The following is an 18,569-nucleotide window of genomic DNA, read 5'->3' as shown; positions in this document are numbered from 1 at the left end:
GCAGACGAGCAAAACCAGGCAGAACTTGGCGGACAACATTGTCGAGGAAGGTGAAGGAGTTAAACGACAATCGAGTAAATACTAAGAATGATTGTATCAAGTTAATTGATAAAATACTAAGCGCTTCGGTCATCTTTATATATGCAACTTATTCAACGCGGAATAGACCAGCATGCCCCGGGCGTGCGCTAGCCATTCACAACAATTCGGCACAGCAAGCAACAACGTGCAACAACAGTTTCGACCGTGGTTGAGGCACATGCTGTGTCATTCTCATTTCAAATAACACAAAAACATTTAAGACATTTTGTTTGCACTAGATGTACGGTTTTCCAGGTAATGGTCGTTCAGAAAAATTAATAATCAATTTATCGTGCAATAAAAATCTGCCGTGCAATGTTTACCATTTTTCCATGCGACCTATACGCCGCATCGCAACGTGTTTATGTAAACTGCGGTAAACACATTTGCCTTCTTTTTGTGTTACTCAGTAGTGTTTTGCGCTTTGGTGTTCGTGCGGATTGATAATGTATCATACAACCTGTTTTAGGCGTAATGAATTTTTTCTGCTGCGTAACAAAGAACCGTAAACAAGCAAATGCTGTAAAATACATGAACTGCACACAAAATGAATATCTAAACAAAAAAACCAAATCAGAAGTGAGCATAAACTTTTACATAAATATTAGTTATATATGTAGCAGAATTGGTCGGAGGGTCTTACTTCCCCCCTTTTCCTACGCGCAGCTTCTCAGCGTCTTGCAGAAGGAGCCATTATGCAAAAATTCGCATGTCCGAAGAGTCGCAGAGACTTTGACGACACAACAGAAAAAAGTATTATGCAAATATCACGGGAACCACACGTCTTCTCTCAGGGTTGGCAAGCCTTTTTCGGCTTTTTGTTACGTGAATTTTTTTAACAGGCGAGAGTATTAACGCGCTATGCGTAGTTCCGCGTATTACGTACGTGTTGTCTGTTCCGTTACGTATGACTTGCTGTTCTCATCTTACGCATTTGATCGCTAATTCCATCCATGATTCTGGTTAAACTAATCCGTCTGAAGTTTCTAACTTCAACTAAATCTGTGAGCTTGTTTCTAGCTGAAAGGTCGTGTGACTCTAGGTTAGAAGGAAGTTCATATCTCGTTCTGTTCTGTTCTGTTTGTTCGTTCGTTCAGTTTGGTGATTAAACATTTGGGAAGTTCCTGAGTGTTTCGGTTTCGGTAACTTTTGTTAGGCACAGCAATCCGCTCGGACCTAGCGGAGTAGGCAGTAGTACCACTTACGGAGTCCAGAGCATATTCCCACTCTACCGATTGAGTAGGTTTGGTCATCTAGTGCGGTTGTCGCGGTGCAACTTCCGCATAGCAAGTCAGTATATATTCTTTTACCGATGTTATACGGAAGAGTTTATCAAGTCAAAACGTCAAAAAGCGGCATATTGGAAAAGCTTAGAAATTTAAAAAAATGGAATTCTGAAAATAGAGCTACAAGCGAGAAGACCGGATGTCGCGCTTCGAAATCGCTTAAAGGGTTCCCAGCGGCTAATCATTCTGGGGTTTGGAGCTCATTGCAGAGCATGCAGTCTCCTCTATCAGACTATGGCGCTATCATGAATGTAAGAAACTTGTGTACAATAAAAACATACTAGATAGGTTTCCTTACCGGCCCGGATGGTTTTTTTCCGCTATAAATTAATAAAATAGCAAAGGTATTGGAATTTTCAATGTGTGAAAAGTTTTTACAGTGTTTCCGCACCGAAAAGCGTTTTCACAAATCTTTTTGATGAACAGTACTCAGCAAATTTCATCTTGAAATTTTTTATTTCGAAAATTCATAACTAATTTACTGTGATTCAAAAAACTTTTCTGCTAACGCTATAGTGCAGCAAAATCATCTTCCTGATATATCTTCAAGTGCGTTTGATGTCAAGTCGTGTTACGACCGCGTTATATGAGTTACCGCAAAGGGCCTTACGTGGATTAATTTTTTGACACCGCCTTCATACACGCATACATCTAATTTGCGCGGCCTATCATGCCCTTTCTCGGCCGGTAGGCACCCGCGTCACGGTGCTCTCAACAGCACTGTTGCCGCGCCTTCGCCGCGGCTGGTATTCCGGCTAACTTGAACCACGCGGCACCTTTCACACGAGTGAACGACGTCCGGACGGCTGTACAACTTTCGCGTGGAAAAGGGGAATGTGCTTAGCATGGGATGTCACATGCGTCGATACTGTTGCTGCTTCCCATGTTAAGTGTACTTCGACAAATGCGGGAGCGGCGGCTATCCAAGCAGAAGAAAAGAAATCCAGGTTTTATTCGTATCTGAATGGTCGATACATCTTCGCCCCAATAGCTTTCGAAACAATGGGGGCGTGGGGTCCGTCGGCTATCGCCTTCACCAAGGATCTAGCAAAGCGCCTGCGGGACCACACCGGAGAAAAACGCTCGCACGAATTTCTCCGACAGCGTCTCTCATTGGAGATGCAGCGAGGCAATGCGGCGTCAATTATGGGCACAATTGGTGAAGCGGAAAGCTTAATGACATCTGGATGTTATAAAGTGTAGCTTTTTCGCTTGCTAGTATTGGTTTTCTTTTATTGATACATGTGTTATCAAGAATTAAAATGAAAACTGAAATTTGCGCGGAAGCGAATCGCTGCCTCGTGGGTTCAGCCGTGACGTCACGTGTTTGTATGTATAGATTTCGTGTAAATAGATGAAGTTTGCAAACGCTAACCCACTGTTGAATTTGTATCACTTTCTTCAACAGGGGAGTAAAACAATAGCAAATGCCGGTATCTTTTGCGCCGGCAAGCCGCTAGAGGAAACCGCTGTTGGATTCCAATCAGAGGTAATTCAATTAATTGCATCTCAGCCATCGCTGGCTTAATTACCCAGTACCCACTACTGCAGCGTATCAGGGTTCATCTTTCTCTATTCGATCTTGTTACCACGGTATAATATATTCGCTCTAGCACATGTCGATCTGGTTACTATGAAATAAAATGCGCTTTGATCATGGTCTACTTAATTTGGCTGATGACTGCATCACTTTATCTAGTGTTCGAAAGCCGTCTACAAGTATCAAACATTAACTAACGATACTTCTCTTTATTCACCTGTGGTACATCGTATTGTTACATAATAAAAAAACATCACAATTTTACAACATTAAAACTTCGTTTAACTTTTCTGCTCCTTCCATTGTTCCCAGAACTGAGGCCGCGTTCCCCCGCTGAATCGCCAACGACAGTCTTTGACGTAGAAATTCATGGGAACGCTTCTCCCCTGTCTGCTGTTCTAGTCGTTTGCCCAATTCTTTGATGATGGCGATGGCGGCCGGTCCCCAAGGGCCCATTGTTTCAAAAGCTATCGGAGCAAAGATATACCTGCCGAACAAGTACGCATACAGCTGCGCCTTTTTTTCTTCCGCTTCCAATGCAGCTGCGCCTGCGTTTGCCGCCGTAGATTTAATGTGGGAAGGCGCAACAGTATCCACGCAAGTGACATCCCACGCTAAACACATCCCTCTCTGCCAGGCAAAGGTTGTGCAGCCGTCAGGGCGTCGTTCGGAAGTATGTGACGTTCCGCGGGGCTCTAGCTTCGCAGGGATTCCAGCTGACACTAGAGAGCGGCACACAATGCTGTTCAGTTCGCCATGTCGCGGGTGTCTACCTGCGGAAAATGCGCACGAAAGACCGTGGTGTCCGTACTTATCAACGTGCTTATGACACTTCAAACATTCGTGCGGTTCGCATATCGCCACTCCCAATCTCAGGCCAACTGAGATTTTAAGAGTGTCGTCGTCCACGAGGTTGCCACTATGAGCGGAGGGCAACGCGTTTAACCAGATGCCAGCTTCTGGTTTAGACTGAGCAAGAAGGCGGGCTTTGTTAAGGTCATCATTGCGGAAAACTAACGATGCTGCCTCTCAGTGTGCCCCGGCATGTATCTGGACGAACCACACTTTAATCGTAGTCTCTCAGGTGTTTTTGCTTGCTTGCTCAAGCTACTGTAATTTAACATTTTGCGCTCTCTATATGCATGAAGTGATAACATAATCCGTATGTTGGTGAAAATAATTTTATAACGGTGTTATATGTTTGCTTCAGTTTAATAGGGCGTACACTTTTATTCGTCAGTTTATTCCAGCAAATCCATTGCAAGGAAAATATACCGGAAAATACGGTTATGTGTTGAGCGTAAGTTTGTACAATGAAAGCGGTCTGATTTATATCAGCACAGCGATGCTCCAGTAGTTAATCCAGGCACCATAGGGCTTTCCTTAGAATTATCGGGGAATGTTCGGTATGGGGACTGCTAATGAGGTGGGCGATGGTCCAGCTGTACCTCGCAGTGGCCTTTCCTGTTTTTACCGTTGTGGTCGAAGGAGTCGATTTTACAAAAAAAGCCGTTCTTGTGATCGCAGTCGGTGACGCTCGTGCACGCGGCGCCCTGTTGGCCCTTTCCGGCCGACACCGTCGCGGCCACCATCTGCAACACAGGGACGCTTTACCATACATTGCTAACGGTTCTGGATTTTTATTACTTCAGCCTTAATTATTATTCCGGAGATCTGTCGTTAAGAATCTGCACAGTTATACAGGTTAGAAAAAATGGAGCACTAAAAAAAATTAAATTTAGAAAATTTCAAATGAAAAAGCGAAAAGGTGAAAATTATCCAGTCGGCACGCGATTCAGAAACAGTTCAAAATCGGTAATGATTTGATAATAATAGCGGTTAAAATTTAATAAATGTTTCAGAACGTAGCGGAAATCAGCAGCGGTGTATTACGAAGTGTTAAGAAATCCAAAGTTACAATCAAGTAAAACCGTACCGTGCAGACGAGCAAAACCAGGCAGAACTTGGCGGACAGCATTGTTGCGGAAGATGAATGAGTTAAATGGCAATCGAGCAAATACAAAGCAGTGCTCTTTCAAGTTGATTGATACAACACTAAGCGCTTCAGTTATCTTTATATATACAACTGATTCCAACGCGGAATAGGCCCAGCATGCCCCAGGCGTGCGGTTGCCATTCACAACAGTTCGACACGACAACTAACAACCTAACGTGCATCAACAGTTCCGACCGTGGTTTAGGCATATGCTGTGTCATTCTCCTTTCGAATAACAGAAAAACAGTTATGGCATTGTTTGCACTAGATGCAAGGTTTTCCGAGTAATGGTCGTTCATAAAAAGTCAAAACAAACTTCTCGTGTAATTAAGATCCGTGCAGGTCACCATTTTCCATGCAATGTAAACACCTTGAGGTTCTTTTTGCAACTTATTGCCTTTCGTTTTGCCTACTCAGTAGTGTTTTGCACTAGAAGAAAGTTTTCCGGGTAACGGTCGTTCATAGAAAATCAAAACAAAGTTCTCGTGCAGTTATGATTGGTCATTAAGTAGGTTGCGTTTTGCACGGCCTTGCGATTAACGGCAAAATTAACGACGATTTTAGCGTTGTTAATTTAATGTGCCGTTGATTGGAATAGGAGGTTGCGTTATAAACTAAAAAATTTACTGCTCCTGCTATAAATGTGAGGAACTATAATTGAATCAGAGAGTCTCCGCTCAATATTTTGTACCAGTATCAAAACAATTTCGTTTACCAGCGTAAAAACAACAAAATGCAAAGTTTTTATGTGGTACAAATACGTTAGAAGGAAATGCGATCTGAGTTTTCGCGCAAACGTTATAAAGAACTGTCGTTCCATTCTGGAATGCGTGACTCGCTGTTGCACTTGAAAGGTGGTGAATATGCACAGCACAGGCTACAGAGGTGCTATAGCACATTCTGCAACAGTAAAGTATTAGTTTTTGCAATAATTTTTACATTTACGAAAAAGCAAATTATTTTCTTTTCAGTGTAGCTGGCAAAAAAATAAATGACAGCAGTGCAAGCGTCGAGACTTGTACGATTTTCGAAAATTCGAGTCGAGTGGGCAACTCAGGATTGAATGCCCAGGCCGAAATTCACTGGGTAGATTGTCTCGCCTACGCAGTCTCGTGCTCAATGGTCTATGTGGGCCCAGTCGTTCATTACTGAATTTCAACGTCGTTATTAACGAAACGATACCCCCTTCGTTTCGTTAAAAACGACGGGTACTGCCGTTTAAACGTTCATTAATTGTACTGCGTCGTTAATTCTATCGTCAATCGTACCCCTTCGTTGATACCGCAACCTGCTTATTGTCCATGCCTTGTAAACACCTTGACGTTCTTTTGTTACACACTACCTAGTAGTGTTTTGCGCGTCCTTGGTAGTTAATATATAGTACGTAACTTAATTTAGACATGGGTAAATTATTTTGCTTCGCATCGATAGCATCATAAACATGTAGATGATGCAAAATAAATAAATTCGTAAAAGGATCATCTATCTGTAAACTAACAATTAAAATTTCAAATGAAACATACGGTAAATAGTTTAAATGTTTTGTGACTTGATAAGAAAAACTTTATTACGACACTCAACCTTTGCGGAAAGTGAAATGCGGTACTGAGCATTACAACCACGGACTAAAGATTATATGGTGGCCACACCGTTCACAACCTTTCACTCCATACAATACCGTTTGCGGACACTGTCTTTTGTACTCGGTTCAGCATTTTTTTGTTGTTGCTTCCAGTCGCTGAAATAGCAGAAAATGTTGCAATTTTTATCACCCATCGACTGATCCGTACTGTTTAATTTTATACATTTTCCACATGGCGGATAATATTGTCCCGCTAACAAATGAAATGTACAGTGAGTGTTCCCGCCAAATGTTTAATTTTTCAAAAATTTATTGTAGATTTTTCTGCCCTGATTCTTTATCCTCACGTATTTTGTCTGAATGCACATTATTTTTACTGTACTTACTCTGTAAGTTCAATTGATTTCTGCCAAAGCGCAAACTATAGTTTACGAGACACATGAGTTTGTAAACTAACAGCTTCGGCGATAAGCAAGTAACTTTTCGCCTAGCGACAACGGACTCTGTCGTCATTAAACTTGTTTAAAAATTCCATTGATTTTAGAATCACACGGGTTTTGGTTTAAAGAATAGCCAAATAATGTATCATTAGTGTACATCTGACCTGAGCAAATCTAAATGAGATTTGAGTAAGCAGTGTGGTCCTGAGACCGTGGGAACCGGAGGAGAGTCACGGCGGAGGCTCTCCCTGCCTCCCTTTCTTGTGCCACGTATTTTTGCGTTTTGTAGAAGAAGCCGATGCAGATCGCATGTACGGAGAGTCGCAAAGATTCTGACGAGACAACAACAGAAGAAAAGCATTCTGCAGATATCACCGGACCCCCAATCCGGCGACATACGACTTTCCTCCTGGTATGCCGGGTTTTTTCGGCTTTTTGTTATGCGAATTTTCAGTTTTGGTACTAGTAACCGGCGAGGCTGTACATTCTTATTGCCGACGGCATAATGTAGATCGAATTTAAGCGTATAGATTAAAACAAAAGCGGCAAACTGTGAAACTTTAGAAAATTAAAAAAAAATGGGATAGACAAAAAATATTACAAGCCAAATGTCGCGATTCGAAATTGCTTATTAGGGCTAGCTTTGACTTACCATATTATCCGAGTGATACCAAAGACGTAGGCATTTAAAAAAAGACTGGAGAAAATGATAACAAAATATCGAAACACTGTTTACGGAAAAATATGACTATAACTTATCTGCAGAGTATGGGGAATCAAAAACCGATTAAAAATATTAATAAAAGTTTTAAAAGCTATTCATTGCAGTTAGGCAATTAAGAGCAATTTCACCAAAATTCCATTACGATGCAATGAGATAGCAGAAGTTTTAATAATATTTGGACGATGAAAGACAATCAATGGCACACTAACACTTTCTGCAGTAATTCATGGAAAATACGGTAGACTAGAAATTTCCAGCCCAGTAGTAAATACAAAGGTCAGAGGGTGTTCCAAACTTTCATTGAAGTGTTCAGAAAAACAAATCGCAGTAACTTTCCCTTTATATCCTACGATGGTCAGCTAAATTAACTCTTATTAACTAAATAATTTTATTAACTAAGTAATTACACTATCAACTAGTTCGTCCGTGGTCAGTGCTGATATAATTTATTAAAGAATTCGTTCTTCCGGTGCTTCTATAAATTATATGAGTTAAACATAGCTTGTAAAGGATATACATGTACTGTACTTACTTGGTGTATTTTGTGTCTGCCAATCAGTTGTCTTCTTGACAAGATAGAAACCGGCATAGTGCAGCGGGATCTCATAATTATAACTTTACAGCATCCGGCGAGTCGCCAACGTCCATGGACAAGGATGGCAAAGTTTCATAATACATAGAACTGTCATGCCCAGAGCGGCAGCGCTGGTTTAATTTTGTAAAGTTCATTAACAATTCCGAGTCAGTCCAATGTAGTATAATCATACGGTACGCCAGTGAATGGAATTAATTATAACTCAATAAGCACATTCTGGCAATTTCTGTCAGGTATGCCTTTGTACCACTTTATACAAGACAGGAGTAAAACAATAGCAAACGGCGGTGTCTTTTGCGCCGGCCATTTGCTACGCAACGCAGAGTAAACAGCTGTCGAATTCCAATCTGAGTTAAATAACTTAACTGTGTTGCATGCAGCCTTCCCTTGCTACTTTATCCACTATCACAGCGTATCGGGGCTAATCTTACTCATGTTCGATCTTGTCACCACGGTATAAACTCTGCTCCAGAACTTTTCGATCTGATTACTATGGTATAAAATGCGCTTTGAGCACGGTATATTTGATTCAACTGATTGCTGTTCGACTTTATCTACTTTTCAATAGGTGCCGACAAGTAAAAAACAGTAGCTGGTGCCGCACTCAGTCAGTGTGCCCCGGCATGTTTCTGGATAAATGCTTTTTAATCGAAAACTAAAGTAACTTTTAACTTCACTGCAGCCTTCCTGGATGTGGTTAAATTCTTTATCATAATGCATTGCATTTACCGCTTACTGTTCATAGCGCTTAGTGCCGAGATCGATCCTTTTCACTTCCATGTCAGTGCTTGGTCGGTTCCCCAATGGCCAGTCAGTAACCAAGCATCCGTTACGAGTATCAATGGTGCGGTATTTTTCTCACATTTTCAGTAGCAGCGTGACATACAGGCTTCATAATTTTCTTTTCTGCAGCGCTGCGGCTGATGGATGAAGCGTTGCAGCGCAGCCAGGACGGAGTGGTTCATCTGGAGATACCAACTTCTGGCCAGCCGTCCCATCTGTCCATTCTGCCGGTCGGGTTTACTGTCGTGCGGGAGCCGGAAGGAGTAAACGTGACACTTCCGTGCGGCGACATCCGGACAGTAGAGCTTCCACTAATCCGCTACAACGGTCGACAGCTATCGCCTGAAAGTGGCCGATTAGAAGAGGTGATGCAGCGGTTGTATGTATGCCGCTGCAATGTTTCCCCTCCCAACAACGTCTTCGATTCCGGTCTCGCCTTGCTGGCTGAAGATCCTTTCCTGCCCACGTACTTCATTCAGCTGTATAACTTCGCGAGCCATTTGTCCGGCACGTACGAATGTCTGCACAGGGTTTACGGAGTACTAACGGTAACCAACCGGTATGTAGCATCTGTGTTGCTTCTGTTTCTGTAAGCGTAGTAAATTTACGAGTTCAGTTGAAAGAGATGTTCCGACGTCCAAATTTGGAACTTTCGTTTTACTAATTGCTTATCGTCACAATGCTGCCTTGCACTAAAGTCTACAGGTACTCTTTAATCGACAGAAGTATGACCAAAAATTAGTGTGTCCACGAATTCGTAGGCGGCGCAACACCGAAATGTTTTGCTGCATGGCTGCCAACGAATGATTATTAATTTCGTTGACGGAAAGCTAATCAGCTAACCACCGGTCAGCGGTATATGATATTAGTCGGAATCGGTCAGCGAAAAACTTGCAAGTATAAAAATTCGACAGTTTCTAGTAACCCAAATGTTGACTGGCTTATTCCACAGAGGCTGACAGAGCAGCAGGCAGATATAATCAGTTAAAATACTGCTATTCGATGGCATGCTGACTGGATCCTAGAGCCCTGCAACGGACTGGTAAATCCGAACCGCTCCGAATCCACTCCGACTTTCGGATCGGATTGGACGGATTCCACTTTCAAAAATTCGGATTCGGAGTGGTTTCGGAGTTTATGTGCATCTGACCGGATCGGATTCGGATGCAATCAAGACTCCGAATTATCCGTAAATAAATAAATAATATTAATTAATTTTTATTGAATTTTACACATTTTGAAAACAAAAAACTTCGTCAGCTTCGCGCGAGGCTTCCACTTGCGTTACAATATTCAATACCAAAGTATCTACTTTTGTTTAGGGTAGTTGTTAACTGTTGTTGGTTCTCTTTTGTTAACCGTTGATGATTCTCCTTCACCTTTTTTTTTATTAATTTGTTACTCGTTGCGCTTCCACCAAATATTTTGTATAAGTACTTCGATTACGCTCTCAAAAATGTGTTTTACGGCTCAGACAATTTAACGTTAACTATGCACCGGCTTTCCATTTCTTATACTTGCACCTCTAGTAATTGGGGTGATACTGATAATTGTGAGTGAAATTGTGATACTGATAAATGTGATACTGATAATTGTGATACTGATAATTGTGATACTGATAAATGTGAGTGAAATTAAAATAATTTATTTTAATTTCACTCACATAGCGACTCTGTGATAATGGTGGTGGTGATAAAGGTGCAAAGGCGGTTCTTGTCGGGTGGGCTCTTTGCTAAACGAATCAAAGTGAAAAGGTTTCATATGCTAAGTAAGTCTTATTGAAAATGGAATACAGTTATTGTATCTAGAAACGGGTTAAACCGAAATTCTTCTGTTATAAAACGCTTAAAAGCGTGGACAAATAATGCCTAACCTTCGATTACCAAAGGTTTAAAAGAGCGGGTACCACACGCGTTGCCTTCGGTGGCCAAAGGCTCAAAACGGCGAGTACCGCACGCGTGGCCTTCGGTGACCAAAGGCTCAAAAAGGCGGGTACCGCACGCGTGGCCTTCGGTGACCAAAGACTTAACAGGGCGGGTACCACACGCGTGGCCTTCGGTGACCAAAGGCTCAAAAAGGCGGGTACCGCACGCGTTGCCTTCGGTGACCAAAGGCTTCACAGGACGGGTACCGCACGCGTGCCGCTCGGTAACCAAAGGCTTAGCAGGACGGGTACCACACGCGTTGCCTTCGGTTACCAAAGGCTCAAAAAGGCGAGTACCGCACGCGTGGCTTTCGGTGACCAAAGGCTTAACAGGGCGGGTACCACACGCGTTGCCTTCGGTTACCAAAGGCTTAACAGGACGGGTACCACACGCCTGGCCTTCGGTGACCAAAGGCTCAATAAGGCGGGTACCGCACGCGTGGCTTTCGGTGACCTATGGCTCAAAAAGGCGAATACCGCACGCGTGGCTTTCGGTGACCAAAGGCTTAAAAGGGCGGGTACCGCACGCGTTGCCTTCGGTGACCAAAGGCTTAAAAGGGCAGGTAAAGCACTCGGGCCTTTCGGTTACTTAACGCTTAAAAGGTGGAACTGCAGGTTTGTTAAGGTAATTAAAGTTATCAGGTTTGTTAAAGAACTATGGTCTTGAAGCTTAGTAAGGGGTAAAGATTAGGGTGGGATCCGGTTTATATCAGGCGAGGAGTTTCACTGTACACTGTAGTGTTAAAGAAAAAGTTTAAATTTACCAAAAAATGGTTTTATAAAACCGTAACGTAAACTATTTTACGCCCAAGAAAAAACTAACTGTGAAGTCTAAAGTCCTCTACTACCGTCAAAATGGCCGTAACAAGTTTTTGTAATATACAGTAAAGATGTGTAATAAAATTCGTTTGGAAAATTTTTCGGAGTGGATCGGAGTGGGTTCGGATTGGCAAAAAAATTTACGGATCGGACTGGTCGGAGTACGATTCTTAACTTCGGAGTCGGACTGGGTTCGGATAAATTTTTTTAAGTTTGGATCGGACTGGACGAAGTTTTCTAGTCCGTTGCAGTGCACTACAGTGAGTGGATCCTTCCGGTTTGCAGATATTATGCGAAGTGCTTTACAATTACACACCTACAGACTGCAGTACTGAAAACATTAAAAATTTCGAATCATTATTGCCTGTTGGCGTTGCATTGAATAAATTCAGTAGTCTAAGTGTTTCAGCGCTATTTTATTGGCAGTGTTTGGCTTTGCGAAATTGTTATTCACATAAGAAAATCGGCTTCTCTTTGAGAATTTTTATTTTTCGAATTGGGTTGCCTGAAAAATCTGCTCTTGTGCGTCGAATAACATAATAGTCGAAACTGACCCTGCTTGTGCAACTGTATTACAGGTACCTGATTAGTCCGCGTCTGCTGCCCCAGGAGGTCTTCAACCCGCCCATGATGAATGTCACGGCCAAGGTAGGCGAGAAAGCCGAATTTCGATGTGCCGTCAAGTTCAACACCATGCCATCCGAGCGCATGGCTTTCGAAACTCGATTTATGTGGAGAAACGACCAAGGCCTAATCTTCGCTCCGGGAGTACCGGCATTCCAGCATGATGTACGCATGAAATCGGGAATCAACGTTACCAGCAACGTGCCAGAGGACTGTTTGTGCCACTCCACGTTGTCCCTCGAGTCCGTCCAGAGTCAAGACGCAGGGCGCTATCAGTGCTGGTTCAAGATCAATGACATCTTTGACGAGTGGGTTGTACAGTCGGCATACCTTCATGCCGCATAATTATACAGTAGCGGGACTAGCGGCTCCACCATCATGATTCATGAGTAATTTCTACCTTTTTGTAGGGTAAATCCCTCCTTTAAATCTTAGTTCCTCTTTGTTAATATTCGCGAGCATCAACAGATGTCTGCAGTGGGTACCTATGCTTGTCATGATCAGGTCTTTTACACTAATGAATAAACATGAGTCATGATCCCGGCTGGTCTTCCATTTCTCGAAATGACGGGCGTGCACCGTGTCCGCGGCAGCGTAACGACCATTAAATTCTGCGGTCGTCGAGGCGAATTTTCTGTCCGTTAAACTCGCGCAGTTACAGTACGGTCATGAAAATCATTACTTGCTTTATTCAGTTCGCTGCACTTTTTCTAAATCGCCTTCCGAGATTCGGTCAAGCCTGCAAAATTGCCAGTTGCGACCTAGTCTCAGAGAATATTTCCGTCGAATCTTTGGGAAATCATCGAATCGGTATTTCGCAACATTCAGGTGTGTATAGGAGTTCGAATGCGAAGCATAGGGCAGGAAATGTTTTAGATAGAATCTATCGGAGCAGAAACTAGTGAGCCAATCGGAACACGATAATCCAAACATACGATCGGTTTCCAAGCAGAGAACAAGTTTATTCCACAGTTGGCAATCGAGAAATTTACGGGTTATTCACGGAAAATAAAATTCCAATATCTGACATCTGCTGTCGTTTCTCACAGATCTAACTAACACCGAATACAATGCCACCATAAAACGCGCGCAAACCAAGCACTTTTCTGTACTCTCACAACCAAATTTGGAACTGGCCATCGGCCAGCTGACATTTAAACTTGGATATTGCGCATTTCCCAACCAAAACCATCGACCACTATCTCAAACGAACGAGGAGGAAATTTTAAGATATCTGATACCAAAGAAGTTCTTGTTCATGAAACCTAAGAGAAAATCGACGCATCTAAATTTTTCGTAGACTTAACATAGGATCTGCATCCACGGCTTGATTTCATTTTCCACAGAAAGAGCGTATGCTTTGTCTACGACAAGCTGAAATGGCTCGATTTTATCTTGGATCTCATACAGAATGATCTGTTTCGTATAGAAATTCTCGAAATTGTTTTCTCCTTCTTTCGAGATATTGCTTGATGGTTTCGTTGGCAAGTGCGCAAGGTGCAAGCGTTCAAATTCTTGCGCGTCCTGTTTATTGGTCATTTGGTCTCGGCCCTTTATTTTTATTAATCATTCGGTCCAGGACCGAATGTAAGACAATTTTGACGTTCAATTGGGATTTATAAGGATCACTTTGTCCAAGATACGAGTAAAATAACAGGAAATGGCGCTATCCTTTGCGCCGGCAAGCTTCTAGAAAGTGCTACTGATTTCCAATCAGATTTAATTTACTTATTTCATTGCAGCCTTCGTTTGCAATTTTCCTCACTACTGCAGCGTATGAGGGCTCACCTGACCCATGTTCGATCTTGTCACCACGGCATAAATTTTGCTCCAGAACTCTTCGATCTGGTTGCTATGGTATGAACTGCGCTTTAAGCACGGCGTACTTGATTCGACGGATTGCTATTATGGCACCTTCTTATCGATTGTACAACAGCCTTCAACAAGTTATAAAACAGACGCTGCCTGCAGTGTGCTCCGGCATGTTTGTGGACAGACCACCTTTTAATCGGAAATTGAAATAATTATATTTCCACTCCAGTCTTTCCTAAATCTGGTTGTGTTCTTTATCATTATGCACTGCATTTACCGCTTAGTGCTCTTAGCGTTTGGTGGCGCGATCGAACCTCCTTACTTCCATGTCAATGCAGACAACACATGGTCGGCTGTCCCCAAACTGCCAGAAAGTAACCCGGCATCCCTTACAAGTATCGATGGTGCGGTATTTTTCACGCATTTTCATCAACAGCGAACACGTAAAGACTTATAATTTTCTCTTTGCAGCGCTGCGGCTGATGGATGAAGCGTTGCAACGCAGCCACGACGGAGTGATATATCTGGAGATACCAGCCTCTGGTCAGCCGTCCCGTCTGCCCATTCCGCCGGGGTTTACCGTTGTGCGGGAACCGGAAGGCGGTAACGTGACACTCCCTTGCGGCGACAGCTGCACGGGGCAACCTCCGCAAATCCGCTACAACGGCCATCTGCTATCGACTGGCAGTAATGGATTAGGAGAGGCGTCGCAGCGGTCGTATCGCTGCCGCTGTCCGGTTGATCCTCCGGACGGTTTCTATGATTCCGGCGTCGGCTTAGTTTTTCAGGATCCCTTCATGCCCACGTACTTCCTTCACCTGTACAACTTCGCCGGCCATTTGTCCGGCACGTACGAATGTCTGCAGATGGTCAACGGGGAACTAGCGGTAACTAATCGGTATGTATTATGTAGCGGCTATTTCTGTACGCATAGTTGTGAGTTGAAGGAGATTACGCGTTTAGTTTAAAGAGATGGTCCGACGTGACGACTTCAATACTCGGACCTTTCGTTCTGCTAACTGATGACCGTCATGATGCTGCCTTACACTATAGTCTACAGACCGTTGCTAGTCGACAAAACAAAGCCTAGAATTAGAGTTTATACAAATTTATTGCTAGCCATGAAATCATTTCGTTGACCGAAAGCTGGTTCAACACACTGGTCAGCGGTATATTATATCAGTCGGTATCAGTTAGCCGAGAAATCGGTAAAAGTAGTAATAAAAAAGGAAATTTTCTGTACTCTTCGAACCGTATAAACAATATTAATTTTGCCAAAGTGTAAAGAAAAATGTACTGGAAACGAGATAATTTTGCATTTAACCAGGGAAAAAGTTTTTTTGTTATTAAATGTCAAAGTACATGCCACATACATGCCTGCAGTTGTGCTAAAAATACCACCGGGCAGAAATTTCGGAACAGTGGTTGTGGGAGCAACACCAACGGCATTTGACTTGGCGAGTTTTGTAATCTTAGTATTTTGGAAACAGCATTCCTGGTGGATCTGCTCTTGTAGTCGCATAGTATATAGAAATCGTCCCTGTTTTCTGCAACTGTATTACAGGTACCTGATCAGTCCGCGCTTGCTACCCAATCAGGTCTTCGTCCCGGCCATGAAAAACGCCACGGCCAAGGTGGGCGAGTGGACGGAATTCCGATGTGCAGTCACCTTCAACACCATGTCGTCCGAGCGCCAGGCTTTTACAGCCCGGTTTATGTGGCGAAACGAGCAAGGCCTCATCTTCGCTCCGGGGATTGCGACAGTTGAGCACGATGTAAGCATACGATCGGAAGTCAATATGACCGTCAGCGTGAATGCAGACAACTGCTTGTGCCACTCGACGCTGCGCGTCGAATCAGTTCGAAGCCAAGACGCTGGGCGCTATCAGTGCTGGTTCATGATCGATGACATTTTTGACGAATGGATTGTACAGTCTGCATATCTCCATGTCGTATAGAAACAGTAGCGGTACCGGCATCATGCACACTATCTCCCTTTCTGGCTGGTGAATCCTTTTTTTGAGTTAAGACTTTTTCTTTTGCTGATATTTGCGAGAATTTGCAGCCGCTGTCTGTAGCAAGCGCCCTGTTGGCCATGCAGGCCCATGCTCAGGCTGTTTAGGCTGACGAATAAAGATAATCCCGGGTCTTCCCTTTCTGTCCTCAATATGGCCATGTTCGGTGTCCCGCGAGTTTAACGACACAACATTCTGCGGGTGAATTTTCTGTCTCGTAAACCCATGTGGACACATTACAGTTTTGCAAAAGGGTAGTGGCTTTATCCAGCTCAAATCCAGTTTGTTTTCCAATTGCTATCCGAGATCCAGTCCAATCTGCGAATTGCCGATTTGGATGTTGTCACAGAAAAAATTTTCATTCATTATTCTGCGAGACACATCCAAACGGTATTTCGCAATATTCGAGTAAATGTTTTGTTGTGAAGCAAACGGTAGAATCTATCTGAGAGGGAAGAGAAGATATTAGGCCTGATAATCCGAAGACTCGGTGAGATCAGGCGAGAATAGGTTTATACAGCAGCCGGCAATGGAAATTTTCACCGACAAGTTCTCTGATGTATGTAGGTAGTATTCCAACGTCAAGCATTTTCGGCGGCAATCGTCATGGATTTAGATAGTGCCCAATACCGCTTGTTGTTGTTGAAATTGTGCATGAGATCGTCCAAACCCGTGACAAATAAAGTATATTGCCTAAAAAAACACAACGGGCGACGCTTGCGGAAACTCTTGATGCTACATGTACAGATGATTAATAGATTAGTCATGACACATGATGAGCGATTATACTGTAGGAAGAACAATTTTCTGTGAAATACCGGCTTTGCACTTTCAGTGCTGCTGAAACTTCCAACCCATTGAAAACAATATCTTTCCAGCGGTCCCAAAATATACAATATCAACCCAACCTGATCAGCGCTAATGCAAAGCCTACAAAATCGATTAAATACCGTTGTCGCCTTGGGTGCAGCGCGGCTGTAGTATCTGTAACTTGTAAGCGAAGTCAACCACCCTGCATCCGGACTGAGGGAAGAGGAAATATGCGTGCTCGCTGTGTTTTCGGCATCGCACACTATAAGCATATACGGATGTTATATATTCACCACGAACACGACTTACTTCTTTCGAAACGCAAAAGTCTAGCGGCAGAAAAGGCAATAAGACGGCGATAGGCGTGATAAAGCGAACTTGCAACAATAAAACAACCTTAGCTCTTTAACCAACACTTTTTCCGACAGTTCAGCAGAAATCCCAGTGTTTCGTTTTCGGCGTCCCGCATTCCGGCAGCATTTGTCATCGATTTAGCTGAAATTATTAACGCTTGCTAATTGCAGCCATTTGCAGGTAATAATTTCGTGTAAATCAATGACAAGCAATGAAAGTCGCCAAAACTGGCTCAACTGACGATAGGTACCAAGTCATGGGATAATAGAAAGGTCCCGAAGAATGATCGAAAAAACAATTTTCTGTCGAAAGCTGGTCTCATAAGACATAACTATTTCACTATTTGTATAACCGCCAAAACTACCATAAACTTCATTTTACTTCCAGTATAGTATATCCCTTTATAAACATCACGAAATAAACGGTGGCGCTACTGTTGATTCTTTTAAAGCTGACTCTAGATCACAGTAAGAATAGCGCATGATAATTACCGAAGTGCTTGAAGGGCTTGGCAAAATAAGTACAAGGTAGTCAGCAGCAGGAGGGTCGGGTCCCTCATAGAGTTTGCCCAATACAGGTGGGGCAGCCGCAATACAAGTGGCGGCTGTCTCTACCACAACCTCCCCAAGTATTAGCCGAGGAGGCAGTTACGTTAACTGTAGCTACCTAATTAAGTGGTGCTGCATATGTATATTTGTGCACCTGTTGAATTTAAGTTTTAAAAAAATCATTCTGGATTTTTTTTTATTATCCCGACAATCTTCCTTTCTGCCATCGCCAGAAATCAGTGACGACGTCTGGTTGTCGTCTAATTATAGTGCGACGACCCTTTCATTCCCGCCACCGTTTCGGTAACCTTTTTTAGGCCGCACGTGACTGATTTGTCGTTTTTAGCCGTACCGGCGATAGCGACCTTCCCCAATTTTTCACGGAGGCCTCGGAGTTCTCCGTCCCATTTCTCCTCCCCCCACCGACGCTCTCCTCTTCCTCTTTGAAGGGAATTTCGCTGCAACACACCAGCAACGCCCGCTGAGAAATGGAAAGCGGTACGTGTTGGGTATACTGTTACACGGCCGATTTATGTTTTGCGTAATTCAACACGTTGTGTACCATGCAGCGGTCTGCCCTTTGCGTAATAAATTCATTATTGTCACCCAAAACGCAGTCAGCTGCACGGTGCACAA

At 43.2% G+C, this 18,569-nt stretch overlaps 1 protein-coding gene across 1 annotated transcript; it reads left to right on the top strand.

Annotated features, from left to right (window-relative positions):
* Positions 1 to 8,692: 8,692 nt before the first annotated feature.
* LOC129598188 (uncharacterized) lies at positions 8,693 to 12,918 on the top strand. Its single transcript, XM_055496005.1, has 3 exons — positions 8,693 to 9,088; positions 9,157 to 9,586; positions 12,349 to 12,918. The coding sequence occupies exons 1-3, from the start codon at positions 8,959 to 8,961 to the stop codon at positions 12,737 to 12,739; spliced, it is 951 nt and encodes a 316-aa protein (XP_055351980.1). The 5' UTR covers positions 8,693 to 8,958; the 3' UTR covers positions 12,740 to 12,918.
* Positions 12,919 to 18,569: the final 5,651 nt, after the last annotated feature.

Source organism: Paramacrobiotus metropolitanus, unplaced genomic scaffold (assembly GCF_019649055.1).
Source record: "Paramacrobiotus metropolitanus isolate TYO unplaced genomic scaffold, Prichtersi_v1.0 Parri_scaffold0000001, whole genome shotgun sequence".
Lineage (NCBI taxonomy): Eukaryota > Metazoa > Tardigrada > Eutardigrada > Parachela > Macrobiotidae > Paramacrobiotus > Paramacrobiotus metropolitanus.
The sequence above is the reverse complement of the archived record's forward strand: the minus strand, read 5'-3'. Positions and strand labels throughout refer to the sequence as shown.

What these genes read in the sequence shown, in the direction of transcription:
- LOC129598188 (XM_055496005.1), top strand. Translation starts at nt 8,959, where the DNA reads ATGCATTGCATTTACCGCTTACTGTTCATAGCGCTTAGTGCCGAGATC. An exon ending in ATCCGTTACGAGTATCAATG is followed by an intron (nt 9,089 to 9,156) that starts GTGCGGTATTTT and finishes TCTTTTCTGCAG; the next exon opens with CGCTGCGGCTGATGGATGAA. An exon ending in GTACTAACGGTAACCAACCG is followed by an intron (nt 9,587 to 12,348) that starts GTATGTAGCATC and finishes ACTGTATTACAG; the next exon opens with GTACCTGATTAGTCCGCGTC.